This window comes from Equus asinus, chromosome 10, assembly GCF_041296235.1.
Source record: "Equus asinus isolate D_3611 breed Donkey chromosome 10, EquAss-T2T_v2, whole genome shotgun sequence".
NCBI lineage: Eukaryota > Metazoa > Chordata > Mammalia > Perissodactyla > Equidae > Equus > Equus asinus.
The window spans coordinates 56901892-56915907 of record NC_091799.1 but is presented as its reverse complement, the minus strand read 5'-3'; the positions used below and the strand labels follow the sequence as shown (position 1 = coordinate 56915907).

Sequence of the window (14016 nt, the reverse complement as noted above, 5' to 3'; positions counted from 1 at the left end):
CTGTTCAGTGAAATCTGTTCTCTCCTCCTGTCTGGACAATTACTCCTTCATAACGACCAGGAGGCCGGATTTGAATTCAGATTTCTTGGGTTCTGAGTTCTGCCCCAGAGCTTGGTGATATGAGGGGAGTGGCCCCCCAGCTCAGCCCTGGCTTTGCCCTGCGCTGCCAGGGCCTGGCACATCTAAACTCTATTCTGTCCTGAGCCCTCCCGCCCCCTGGGGAGGACAGACTTGGGGAAGAGGCTTTGAGAAGCCAATGGGGAGAGGAATTCTGGGATTCTGGGTAAGAATCTTGAGGGTGTCCTAGCAGAGAAGAGGTAGGCATGTCCCTTTGGCCCCAAAACTCATCACACTGTGAGAAGAGGCACAGCTGGGGCAGGGCCAGCGAGGAGCCTTCTGAAGGGCAGGGCCCAGCACAGGGCTCTCTGTTCCTAGGGCCTGGGATTGCTTCTGTCTGATAGAACTGAATGATTTTGTGTTTAAAGTTTCTTCATCGTTATTCAGTGCATTTGATTGCACCAAATGAAACATAATTGTAGGACTTTCATTGTTTGCAGCTTTGACGCTTCCGGACCTTGCAGAGCAGTTTGCCCCTCCTGACATCGCTCCGCCTCTTCTTATCAAGCTAGTGGAAGCCATTGAAAAGAAAGGTAATGAGCTGGAAGAGGGACCCAGTGACCTTGTTTCATGGGTGTTGGAATTTATATCTGTCCTTTGGGCATTCATTAAATACAATTCTTGCTACCTGTGCTAGACACACAAGCTATTTGGAGCTGTGTCCTGGGGAAATCATCTCGGTCTAATATGGATAAAACTCTATATTAACATGTAGTTATTGTATGGAAACTATTACATTGTCCATCATTTAATAAATATAATTAACTCGCTCTTCAGTGGCCAGAAGATTTTGCCAAAATTATTGACATGCCAGATAAGATTAATAGTAGGAGTTGACTTCCAAGAATGTTTGGTATACATCTAGAATAGATACTGGATGGAGACTGGAACATCTTTCTGGCAGCAGGCTCACAGGTTCTCCAGAGAGCTGTGTTTCGCATACTCAGTCTGTTTTGTGTCCTAGGTCTGGAATGTCCAACTCTCTACAGAACACAGAGCTCCAGCAACCTAGCAGAATTACGACAGCTTCTTGATTGTGGTGAGTGTCACGGAGCTCGAAATACAGACGGGAAAGACAGTTCTTACTTTTCTGTTTCAGGTAAAGCACAAAAAACTTGAACTTAACCATTCAGCGTTCTGAGTTTGAAGGGAGCTCAGAAACCACACACAGTTCCCTCTGCCCTGTAATGGTAACCATGCCAACCTTTGATGCTCGTCTCCTCAGTCGGCTTGTGTGCACGCCTGCCTGCAGGCACACTGGCTGTCATCACAGCCAAGAGCCTCTGGGTCTTGCAGGAATGCAAAGGAGAGAAACAACCTCTTGGGATGTCTCTGGCTCTGCATCTCTACCGTCTTTCTCTCCCCCTGCAGTGGGCTACATCTAATTCATCTAGATCAGTTTAAAAAATAGTTATAAGTCAATGTCATTTAGCAAGTCTCTTCTGACCTTTGCCCTTTGCCCTTGCCATTCTCTCTGTCTTGCTTTCTTCCTTCTTTGCTTGCTTGCTTTTCCGTGCCATATTTACATTAAGTAACATCACAGTATTGTTATATTCAGTGGTGTGCTGGTAAACCAACTCTCTGGGGGAAAAAAAAAGCCATGGTTTGTAGCATTTGCCCATTTCTGTGGTATAAACATTCCCACCATGGCTAATTTCAAGCTACCGGCATGTTATCGCTGCACTCCAACTTGGGAAGAATTGAGCACAGTTGGCCCTTGTGGGCTGGTACAAGCCGGCTCCAGCACACCACTGGTTAAATGATATCAATTAATTCAACCAACTGGTGGCTTTATTGTTTGTCCCCTTACCCCTTGGCCGTACAGAATAAAACTGTACAAATGAGAATAAATTCACTTGCCATCATTCCAGCTGTTGGTCTTCTATATCAATTTCTAGAATCTCTCAGATCCTTCATTCCCTCCCCATACTTTTTTGCTGTTAGAAAAATAATTTTCTGCTTCACATTATTTTAGCTGAATTCAAATGTTTGAACCACAGAGAGTAAAACCCAGTTTTGGAGGAAGCTCTTTCAGATGTATAATTGTGCAAAGAATGCCCATATGATGTTTAATAAATGAAAATTTGAAATGTGAAGCAGCTTATGAAAATTTCTAGAAGAGGTATTTCTGGGCAGAAAAGAAGGAGATTGATCAGATCTTTATCAGTAAATAGTTTCACTTGAAATGCACCGCCCAAATGGTTGAAGCTTTAAGAAAATTTTTTTTTAACTTTCATTTTTCCTTTGTGCATGGAAATCAGTCTGACACATGTGCAGGGCATGTCGTCTTTGCTGCTGCATCTCCTGCCCTCCCCACAGAGTAGGTCATTAGAAGTCGACTGGCAGAAAACTCAAGGTGAAGAGACTTGTTTTTCTTTCTTTCTGACAGCTTTGCTTAGGAAACGCTGAATTTTGTCCTAGCCAATGGAAATAGAGATACGTGTTTTGGTCAGAAAACTGGTCAAATTGAACATGTTAAAAGTCACAGGAAATGTTTCGATACCAGAGACTGATGAGATGGGAGGTATTCGAGAAATAGTGGTTAAGTTTTTAAATGTGACCAAAAACAAATGATGCAGTTTAGCTTTAAAAAAACCTTCACACCACCTGTGAGATGGAATAAATAACCAAAATTCACGTCAACAATGTATCTTGACAGACATCTTTCCTTCCCCATTTGAGATCAAAACACGCACATAGAAAAGTAGTTTCACTTGAATTCTGTGCAGTAAAAGTGAATTTTGTGGCAGAAAAAAAGAAGAAGAAGAAGAAGCATTGTCTAAATTTAGGTAGGACTGTTTCCAGCTTGAGGATTTTTCAGTCCATAAAAATATTATAATACCCTGGCGAAAGCTCAGAGATAAGTCACTTACAGTAAAAAATCATGGCTTTTAACCAACCCTGTGAATTACCAGTGTCTGAAAAGGACAGACGTGAGGGACAACAGCCTACTTATATCAGTTATTTTATTTCATCCACACGTTAACCTCCTTTTGTGGAGGAATGGGGATGTGCATTATAGGATGTTTAGCAACATCCCTGGCCTCTACCCAGTAGATGCCAATAGCATTATCCCCTTGTTGTGACAATCAAAAATGTCTCCAGACATTGCCACATGTCTCCTGGGGTAGGGATGGGAATGGGGCACCAAAATGGAGAGCCAATTGAAAACTACTAAGCCAGTGGGAGGAGGGGTGGAGTGCTAGAGAGTTTACTGGTTACCATCGTGAGTAGACTCAGTTAAAAGTGGGATGGAAGAGGATGTAAATTCCCCCAACCCAGACCTAAAGATTGTGCGGCTCTCACCTAGTTAATTTCAAAAGTCATCATGTGACAGATGTGTGTGGCCGTTGGAAGAGCATGTTAGGATAGCTTTAATTCAGAAAAGGAGGCTTCTAGAACAGAAGTCAGAAGCTCCAGCGAGCTTTAGGAGCTACATTAAAAAAATAAATAGAACAGACTGTCACCAACTCCTGTGGAATTTGACATAAGGTGAGCTTATCCAAAGACTTGAAATAAGGTTATTTCATTCAAAGGCTATAAAGACTCCTTGGATTATACCTCATGTGTTAGAGAAGGGCGTCGGTAAATTAACATTACTTTAAGGACTTCTTATAGCTCAATCCACAAACATTTGATAAGCACATTCTATGTGCTGAGCACTGAGAGAGGCAAGGAGAGCAGGTGAGTGCCCCCAGTCCGTGCCCTGGAGGTCTTGCAGTCCAGTCAAGAGACACGTAATTACCGTTCTGTCTGGGGAGTGTCGGGATAGACAGACGGCTCATCAGTGCTGCTCTTGCACGGAGAAGGCAGCAGAAACCCTGCCTGAAGGAGGGACATGTGGAATATTTAGCATCTTAATGTTTATACCTCATCCCCAAATGATTTGTCACCATTTTTAGGATGAGTAAATTAAGTAATATTAATTTGCTGGCCAAAGAGACATATTAAATGAAGCATACAGGGGGCGAAGTCTATGGGGGGCCAGCAGCTTGCCAGATAGTCAGTGGGAATGGGATGTTCCTATGGTGATGCACACAGTTGTGTCTGACGGCCGCACTAGTAGTTGCGTTACTTCCAGTGTGGATCCTTTAGGCAAAGACCTAGTCTCGCCCTTCCCACACTTGTTAGAGATGTGATATGTCTCTCCTTAGTTTTTTGTAGGACATTTAAGTGATTTAACCCTTTTCCTCTCCACCTTTTAAGGTTAATAATTCTTTTCCTCAAACTGGCCTATCCACGTTTTCTACCAGATTGACATTTCTCAGAGCTTTGTGGTGGTGTGTGATTATCTTTCATAAGATCTACCTAGGTCGTGGGGCAGATGTGGTTTATGGTAACAGTGTGTCCAAGGAACTCTTGTGGCTTCAGGCTCAGCCGGGAGTGATTTATATCACAGCTAGTTCCCGGGCATCCAGCATACCACCTTCTCCTACTTGTGCTCAAAAACCTTGGAGTAAATTTCAGTTCTTTCTCATTCTCTCCCAGGCCACAGCCCAATCCAGTCAATTGCCAAGTTATGTTAGTTCTTGATAATGCCTCACACATTTCTAACTGCATTAAAATTCAGACTACCAAAAGTAGTATCTTCACTTCCAGCAGACCCCTTTCCAACTTTCTTTTCTTTTGAGGAAGATTAGCCCTGAGCTAACATCTGCCACCCATCTTCCTCTTTTTGCTGAGGAAGATTGGCCCTGAGCTAACATCCGTGCCCATCTTCCTCTACTTTATATGTGGGATGCCTGCCACAGTATGGCATGCCAAGCGGTGCCATGTCTGCACCCAGGATCCTAACCGGTGAACCCCAGGCTGCCGAGGCAGAATATGTGAACTTAACCACTGTGCCACTAGGCCGGCCCCCTTTACAACTTATTTTTAACACCACAATTAATAAACCTGTTTAAAAATGTAGCATTTTGCTCATCAACCCACCTTTTCTCTGTTGAGCACACACGTCTCCAGGTAATTTCCCCCCAGGTCATCCTTCCCGTAACCAGTGCACATCCTTGAGCAGCAACCAAATGCCTCTCCTCGTTTCTAGATGCCCGTGGTCATTCTTGCCCCCAGGATCCCTCCTTTCTGCCAGGCACTGTGCCTTTTCTACCCCAAGTACTCAGAGAGGGGTTTTGATTGGAATCAGCCCGTTATTGAATTGCCTGCCTTCTTTTCTAGCTGGAAGATTTACTGGACAGATAGACCCATCTTTTCTTTCTTCTGAGATAGTTCGGGGTCCACAGGGTAGATTAGTAACACCGTGTCAGAATTAGGGTGAAACGTTCTAAAAATGTTCAAATTATTTTTTATGGCTATTCCTGAGATTGACTGCTAAAATCCTGTAATATCTTACTGTTTAGTCAGTCACTCTGTTGGATTAAATTTATATTAATTCTGGGATGCACTATTTAGCAACTCAAATTTTAAGAAATCTATGGATTTGCATTTCACATTTCAATGATTCCTGCTGAGGTTTAAGGAAACATTTCTGTATGATTCACCATCCCCAGGGAGAACCTGCTTCAATCAGGGCAGAACCACCCTCCAGAAGGTCTTTGGCAATGTTTTAGGGGCTGTGTTAGTTTGCTAGGGCTGCCATAATAAAATGCCACAGACTGGGTGGCTTAAGAGGCAGAAACCTGTTTTCTCACAGTTTTTGAGGCTGAAAGTCCCAGGTCAGGGTAGGTTGGGTTCCTCCTGAGGCCTCTCTCCTTGGCTGACAGATGGCCGTCCTCTCGCTGTGTCCTCACATGGTCTTTTCCCTGTGTGTACGCTACAGGTGTCTCCAAGTCCAAACTTCCTCTTCTTATAAGGACACCAGTCAGATTGGATCAGGGCCACCCTAATGGCCTCATTTTAACTTAACCACCTCGTTAAAGGCCCTGTCTCCAAATACATTCACGTTCTGAGACACTGGGTGTTAGGACATCAACATATGAATGGTGGGGAGGGGGGGGCGTCACAAGTCAGCCCATAGCAGGGGCATTATTTTGTGTTGCCCCAAAGTCTGGAAATGTGCTTCTAGCATCATAGGCAGGGGCTGTCACGCCAGCTGCTTTAAGCATGGGGGACAGACCTTCACAAAGAAAAATGGTTCTATTTGAAATGCCAGCGGCAATCCCTGTGAGTAACACTGTTAATAAATACGAAAGTAGCTTACGTTTGTCCTCATACTGCTTCCTTTCATGTGTCGTGTTTAAGTCAAACATTCAGCAAATTGCCCCAACCAACTAAATGTCTAAAATGTCTGAAGTATTTTTTTAATGTTTCTATCATAGATGCTGCCTCCCTGGACTTGGAAATGATTGATGTGCAAGTTTTAGCAGATGCTTTCAAACGCTATCTCCTCGACTTACCAAATCCCGTCATTCCAGTAGCCGTTTACAGTGAAATGATTTCTTTAGCCCCAGGTTTGTTTTCTCTTCTGAGAACCTCATTGAACATGTATTGAGATGTGGGTGTGCTTGCCAACTTTCTTAAGTGCTGCATAGAAAGAGAGAACTTTTAGAAAATATTGGTAGGGATCTGCCCTCCTCTTCCTCTACCCTCCGTCGGCACAAATTCCCACACCATGGCATCCAGTAGGAGTCCCGGATCCTCATTTGCTTAAGAAGGCTGCCTGCAAGTTGAAATGGCTAATTGTCAACCTTTTATCAACATTCACGAAGTTCACTGTGTCAGCGAAGGCCACAGTGTTCCCAGAGCCATCATTGGATTCAGGGAACCGGGACGAGGACCCAGTGGCTGGAGCTGTTCTTGCCCTCTTCTCTGAGTGGCCATTACAAAATGTGTTGAGGGAAGAGGCCTAAATTAGTTTTCGGAGCTAATGCTCAGTTGAAGTGCTTTGGGGACAGGAAACTGTGGTTCGTAACCTTCAAAGTTAAAACCTGTGATACTTATCAGATGCTCCTCCACATGAGCCAATCACGCTTGAAGCTGCTCCATGGAGGGCAGACCTCTGCCAGTACACCCTGCACCTCTTGTGGTTTTCTACACCCAGAGTTTCTCGCATTTCCATTTGACTTGAGACTTCTACTTTCTCATAATGCCTTTTCTAATGAGAAGAACGCATGTCCTGTCTGCTTCTTCTGTTGACTTTATTTTAAACGACTCCTTCTTTTGTAGCTAGAAGAACAGAAATTTTCTAGGTGTTTATTCAGTGGTACCTAGAAACTGTCTCTTATTCTTTTTTTTCTTTCTTCCTTTCTTTTTTGTTTTTAACTCGTAGAAGTACAAAGCTCCGAGGAATATATCCAGCTGTTGAAGAAGCTCATTAGGTCGCCTAACATACCTCATCAGTATTGGCTTACACTTCAGTATTTGCTAAAACATTTCTTCAAACTCACTCAAACCTCCAGCAAAAATCTTTTGAATGCAAGAGTCCTCTCTGAACTTTTCAGCCCTCTGCTTTTCAGATTCCCAGCAGCCAGGTGAGTGAAAGCAGAGAAATCTGTATTTTCGGGTGATGTGGGTAATCGAGTTGATTGGTCATTAAGCTTAGTCTAAAGATACCAGTTCGCAGGTGCACGCACATATTTGCACCAGGCACATTCACTTGAATGTGCATAAATGCAAGTGAGTTGGTTGTTTAGGGAAAAGGTTTCTAATAAAACTCTCTTTTTCGTAGCTCTGAGAATTCTGAACACCTCATAAAAGTTACAGAAATTTTAATCTCCACCGAATGGAATGAACGACAGCCTGCACCAGGTAATGCCTTTAGAACATTTAAAAATCTCTCATTGCTCATTTTTTAGAGCCTGAAAAATGGTGGCTTTGGGCATCCTCCTAAGGAACATACGTTTCTTGTAGAATTGAGATCCATAATAACATGTTCCCTTGTGATTTAAAGACAAAACAGCTGAGTGGTAGTGTATATTCAGATTTCAATATTTGTGGATTTTGAATGATTTTAGTTTCGGATGAGCGTTGTTGGGAGAGCTCTCCGTTCCCCTCAACTTTTATGCTTCCAGTTGTTGCATAAATTATGGAGTTCATTTTAATTGTTGACAGTTTTGTTTTTCTTTCTATTACTTACAAAGTAGGGGATTTATAATTACTATATAATTTAAACTATTTTGGAATGTGTTTTTGGAGGCAGGTAGGCTGAGAAATGTCTGTCAAAATAAACACGTTCAATAATGCAAGCAGTATGAACCCAGGGTGTTCACTGTAGCATGTTAGAGCAAGCCAGACACTTCTTTGAAAGCAGGCTGGCATTCAGTTAGCCATTTAACAAAGCAGGAAATGTAGACATGTTAGAAGTGGATTTAATTTAAATTGATGTATTTTTCTTCTACTGTGGAAAGTCTGAACAACCTTACTTTGCCATATACTGGTTAAAAGTTAGCTAATAGAGGCTGGCCATTTAGAATAATGATTTGGGTCCTATAAGTGAAGTTTCAGGACCAGTAGAAGGTGTTGCTCGTAGTCCTAATTTATGCCTAGAATTTAAGTAAAACATCATGAATTGATTGTTTATTGTAGGTAACTCATGCAAATGACCAAATTTATCTCTGTATGAGCAAGCATGGAGAGCCAGTTATCAGTGTCACGCAATGGAGAATTCAGTTGTACTCTTTTTAGTGTTACATAGCCAGGCTTGGGCTTTTCTGCATCTGGATGGGGCAGCCCGAGAGAGGCGAGGGCCTAGGCCAGACCTGTAGGGATAGGGAACTACTTACAGTGCAGGCATGGGAAGGGCATCGGTGGACAGGCCCAAAATATGGTATCCAAAGGTGAGAGAGGCAGCAGAAATAGTACATATGGCAGTCGTGGCATGTTCCAGATGTTCCAAATCACGGCAAGCGGCATGTTCAACACGGATACCCCAAACTGTAGATAAACTGCATCGGGAGGTCTGTCAACACGTATCGTCTAGTCCAGGGGTTGGCCAGAAGGTTTCTTCTCATGTGACTGCTGGGGTCCTTTGTTAATGGATTTGGAGCTCTGTCTTGGAGTTCAGAGGCTCCCTGTGGGCTCAGTAGGAGAGAAGGCAATGTAGGTTAGAAGTACCCTGTGATGAGGGGGTGGGGGCGGGGGTAGAAAATGGCACTTGAATTATTTATTGACTAATCACATGGGTGGGGAGGAAGTGGACTAGCAAGAACAAAGCAGGACCCTGGGCCAAAGGGCTGAGCCATGATCTTTATCTTTCACTTCCTCCTGACTCGCACGGAGGCATCTCTCAGAGACTATGGGGAGAGCTGGGCCCTGCTTGCAGTGAAGGGCCAGGGGATAGTCCTGGTCTTCTCAGTGGCTACCCCTCTGGAAGAAATCCCGACAGGGATTGACAGATACCACGAACGAATTTGTCAGATGGAGTTTTTGAGAAGTTCTACTACATGGGGTATAGTAGATGTAGGGTCGGTGGTGGAGTTTAATTAGTCTGGTGTAAACTGGTTAAATGTCTAGCAGTTTCAGCCTAATTCCACCAAAGGAAAAATTGATCTGCAGCCATTTTCGTAATGCACACTTGAAACTGCTTGATGTGGTCATAGACTCTACCTACATTCTTCTGAGAAATTGGTGTGCCAGTGTTAAGGGCGGATTAGTTCCATCAGCTTTGTTGAAGAAGGATAAAGCCTTGAACGTTTGCCAGACCATCCCAGAATTCATGCACCCTCTTCAAAAAGAATCCAAGTAATTTTTAAACCCTAGTTTGAGCCCTTTTTCCCTTTGGGTGATATCTTTTAGCCATTCTGGAACTCATATAGGCCCTTTGGAATTAAATGGATGCTTCAGTGTCTCTCCCTTGTGAAAATATACCACCAACCCCAGGAAGAACATCCGAATCCTCAACACCTTTGCGTTCAGGAATGGCTCCAGTGCAAATGATTGGCAGGGCACCCTGCATTAGAGAAGTGATTTCTTAGTCCTGGTCAGAATGCGACATTTTCGTAGTCCTTCATCATTGCCCCAGCATGTGCTAGTACCAGAGGCACAACACCAGCACATTTTCAGTGAACGGTCATAAATCATTTATTTGCAGTAACTTTATTGTTGTGAATAGAAATGAGTACTTGAGGGGCCGGCTGGGTGGCACAGCAGTTAAGTTCACACGTTCCACTTCAGTGGCCCGGGGTTCGCCAGTTCAGATCCCGGGTGCAGACCTATGGACCACTTGTGAAGCCATGTTGTGCCACGCATCCCACGTATAAAGCAGAGGAAGATGGGCATGGATGTTAGCCCAGGGCCAGTCTTCCTCAGCAAAAAAAGAGGAGGATTGGCTGCAGATCTTAGCTCAGGGCTAATCTTCCTCAAAAAAAAAAAAAAAGAAATGAATACTTCAATGATATTTGACGGGGAAGGGAACAAGACCATTATGGGATAGATAGACATCTTTTCTAGTTTTTACTAGATAGAGCTTGAAATGATCAGCAAAACTGATGATGTTTGAGGCAATATGTCAATTTAAATAGAATCATGTGTCACTTAACGATGGGGATACATTCTATGAAGTGCATTGTTAGGCGATTTTGTTGTGCGAACATCATAGAGTGTGCTTACACAAACCTGGATGGCACAGCCTACTACACACCTAGGCTATATGGTGCTAATCTTAAGTATATGTGGTCCTTCGTTAGCCAAAACGTTGTGTGGCGCATGACTATAAGACCCATTAGCACATAGTATCTAATTAAATATTAGGTGGGAGGACATGAGCTATAAGTATAAAAAGAATTTTAGAGATGTGATTGGTGACTTTTTAGGGTGAGTAGAGAGAAAAAGCTCATAGAAAAAAATAGGATTTGAAATGGGCTTTGAAGAATAGGTAAGTTTGAATAGGGAAAGGAGAAATAGCATTTGGAGTGAAGGAGTCTCAAAGATGTATTCAAAATAAGTTGCAAAGCACAAAAATAATGGCTTGATATTTTTGCCAGATTTTAAAAACCAGTAAACATTTTTTTGAAGTGACAGTATCATGAACAGCATCACTTTGGAGCTGAAAGCGTTGTCCAGCTCTTTGTTTGCACATGAAGGAACTGAAGCCCACAGAGGCTGAGAGTTTCCTGGAGCCACCCAGCCTGGGTCTGTGGGAGAACCCTGGACCCCAACTTGCTGCTCTGTCTGCTGCACCTGCTGCCTGGGTTTTTGGAATCTTCCTGAACAATGAGGCTGCTTTTAGTGTCTAGTCAAAAAGTCTTCTGGGGGCCGGCCCGGTGGTGCAGCAGTTAAGTTCGCATCTTCTGCTTCAGCAGCCCGAGGTTCGCCGGTTTGGATCTTGGGTGTGGACATGGCACCGCTTGGCAAGCCATGCTGTGGTAGGTGTCCCACGTATAAAGTAGAGGAAGATGGGCATGGATGTTAGCTAAGGGCCAGTCTTCCTCAGCAAAAAGAGGAGGATTGGCGGCAGCAGTTAGCTCAGGGCTAATCTCCCTCAAAAAAAAAGAAAAAAAAAGTCTTCTGAAGTTTCCACAAGTAGTAAACTAAAAATAATGTGACGTTTGCTCCTGTGGGTCGCATTTAGTAAAGAGCCTCAGGGCAATTTTTATAGCTTTTGGGGTAGGTAAGGCTCAAAATCACTCCATCCGTCGTGCAGTGGAAAGAACAGCGTGAGTCAAATAGATCTGGGTTCGAATCTCAACTCTTGCTACTTACTTGCCGAGGTAACTGTGCCTCTCCAAACTGCTGTCCAGTCTGTGAAACAGGAATAATGCCTCTCTCCTGGAGTGGTTGTGAGAATTAAATGAGGTAGTGAGAACTGAAGCCCATGGCCCTATAGTCTGTCTCTGCTGTCTGTTGCATCAACCTTAGATTTCACAGCCCCGCCAGAGCCAGCCTCATTCTACAGCTCCAACCCCCCAGTCCATCCTTCCTAGTTAGTACTGTCTGAATCCTGTCAGGCCCTTCTCCTGACTGACCCAGCCAGCAGAGCCAGGCCTCTGGGAGCCTGTGAAGGGTTTTAATGGAAATCTGAAAGGGACGCTCACTGGGCAGTTGCTGCCCCGTAGGTGCATTGCCTGGAGAGAGGAAGGTGCCTTAGTATGATGCCCTTCTTCTGTGTGTGGCTTAGTGAGTGGAGGGGCCCTGATTTCAGTACCAGCTCCCTCTGCCACCTTGCCCAGGTGCCTTTACACAGTGCACAAAGTGTACAACCGTACACAGCAGCCCCAAACAGTGCCATCCACTTCGTCTGCACCCAGGTAGGTCCTCTCCCTGCTTTATGTGCAGGTCATCGGCCCATTTGATGTGTTTATGCCCTTAACCCCCTTGTCCTCTTAAACTTAAGTGTTCTCTGGTTCTTCCTCTTAGTTTCAGCTGCTCAGCTACGTTTCTCAAGGACAAAGGCTGCTTCTCCTTTTGAGCTCTTCCTAGCATAGACTAGGCACAGCTTAATAATCATCCATGTAAAGTTTTTAAAGTTCTTTGATAAACTCCCCAACTTTCAAAGAACTTTTGCAAACCAACTCATTTAGTGCATCCAGCAAACCTGTGAAGCACGGATTCTCCCTAGATGGAGGGAAACTAAGGTTTGAAAGGTTAAGCACAGAGTAAGTTCCCAGAACTTTGTTGATAGTCTGCTGTTCCCTTTGTTACTAAAAGTCTTAAAAATATTTAAAGCCGAACAGCAGGTTCCCTGGAATCATTATGTGTTATGTTGACCCTATTAATACTTAGGTAGCTAAAGTAGATTTCTATAGGGCAACTCAGGTAAAAATGGGACCATTTAAAACGGGGTGCCTTTGAATGAAACCCATTATAAATGTATTTACATATTTCAGATTTCATGGATATATTCAGAAATATTCATGTAGCATAACTGATGTCTAACATTGCATCCTCAAGCTCAGAGTGGAAAATAAATGACTCTTTCTCCCTCTCTGCCCTTCTACACCTGTCAGAGTTAATTTTTAACCACTGGCACATTGCAAAACATTCATCCTGAAGAGCCTGATTCATAAATCTTGTTTTAAATGTTCTGGGCTTGGTTTTCAACCAAAACTAAAGCCAGCACTAAGATGGAGGGAAATGACTTTCAAAGAGTTTTACTTTTCTCTGATTTATTTTTTATTGGGTTTAAAATGTGGTCTGACATTAGAGGTTTATTTCAAAGGTGAGAAATGAAACCTTGAAAAAAATGCATGTATTTAGATGGGTAGAAATAAACAGAGGCAAGCCATACTAGCTTATATTGAAAACTAGGAAGTTTTATCTGTGCTTTGAAAGAGAGAGAGATTTCAGGGCGCGTGTGTTGGTGGGGTATGGCTCGGTTTTACTTTTGTTTTCACGGTGCCGCCTTCTCTTTCAAGCCTCAAGGGACAGCATCTGTGAGGGAAATGGCAGGGAAGGAGTTCTTTATTCCACTACGCAATGGGCACACCTTTTTAGGTACTTGGTAGAATGTGTCAGTTTTGTGCATGTGTCAACCTGAGTTTGCGTACAAACTCAAATGGACATTTTCCTTAGCGCCGGGTCATGAAGAGCACTGGATGTGGGGTAAAGAATGTGCATCATCGTGAAAGGCCCTTCTGTCCCAAGTTGTCTTAAGTTAAAATTATGAAGGGAGGCATTTATTTAACCCTTAAACGACGATTTTGGTTCATTTTTTTTTTCTCACTGCCTTTTTTTTTTAAGTGGTCTTTTGTTTATAAATGATGGCCCACAAAAATATTTAAGCAGTTGTGCAGAATGAAAGCCGTTGTGGCCCCTTCGCTATTTGGTGGTGACTTGCACGTTATGAGACACAGTGTTCAGTCTGTAACTTTCAAACATATTTCAGTGATTCTGGGAATAGACTAGGTCACACCTGCTGAGAAGTGAAATTTGGCCTATTTTTGCCTCTGAAATGAGTTTTACAAAACTTTGAGGAAAGGGAAAGTAATAAGATGTATGGTTTTGAAGAATCTAGAAGGTAAAGTTAGTTTCGATTATGTAAGTTTTCCAGTGTGGCTGAGTCTTTGGGCC

The 14016-nt window shown here is 43.3% G+C and overlaps 1 protein-coding gene across 2 annotated transcripts in view; it reads left to right on the top strand.

Annotated features, from left to right (window-relative positions):
- PIK3R1 (phosphoinositide-3-kinase regulatory subunit 1) overlaps window positions 1–14016 on the top strand; it is an 83384-nt gene that overhangs the window by 53817 nt on the left and 15551 nt on the right. Inside the window, exons 3-7 of one of the 2 annotated variants that reach the window (XM_044772649.2) lie at window positions 558–650; window positions 1082–1156; window positions 6390–6521; window positions 7340–7541; window positions 7739–7818. In XM_044772649.2, the coding sequence (XP_044628584.1) occupies window positions 558–650; window positions 1082–1156; window positions 6390–6521; window positions 7340–7541; window positions 7739–7818 (582 nt within the window). Of the gene's footprint in view, window positions 1–557; window positions 651–1081; window positions 1217–6389; window positions 6522–7339; window positions 7542–7738; window positions 7819–14016 lie in introns of both variants that reach the window. The other variant, XM_070519555.1, reaches the window with a different exon arrangement.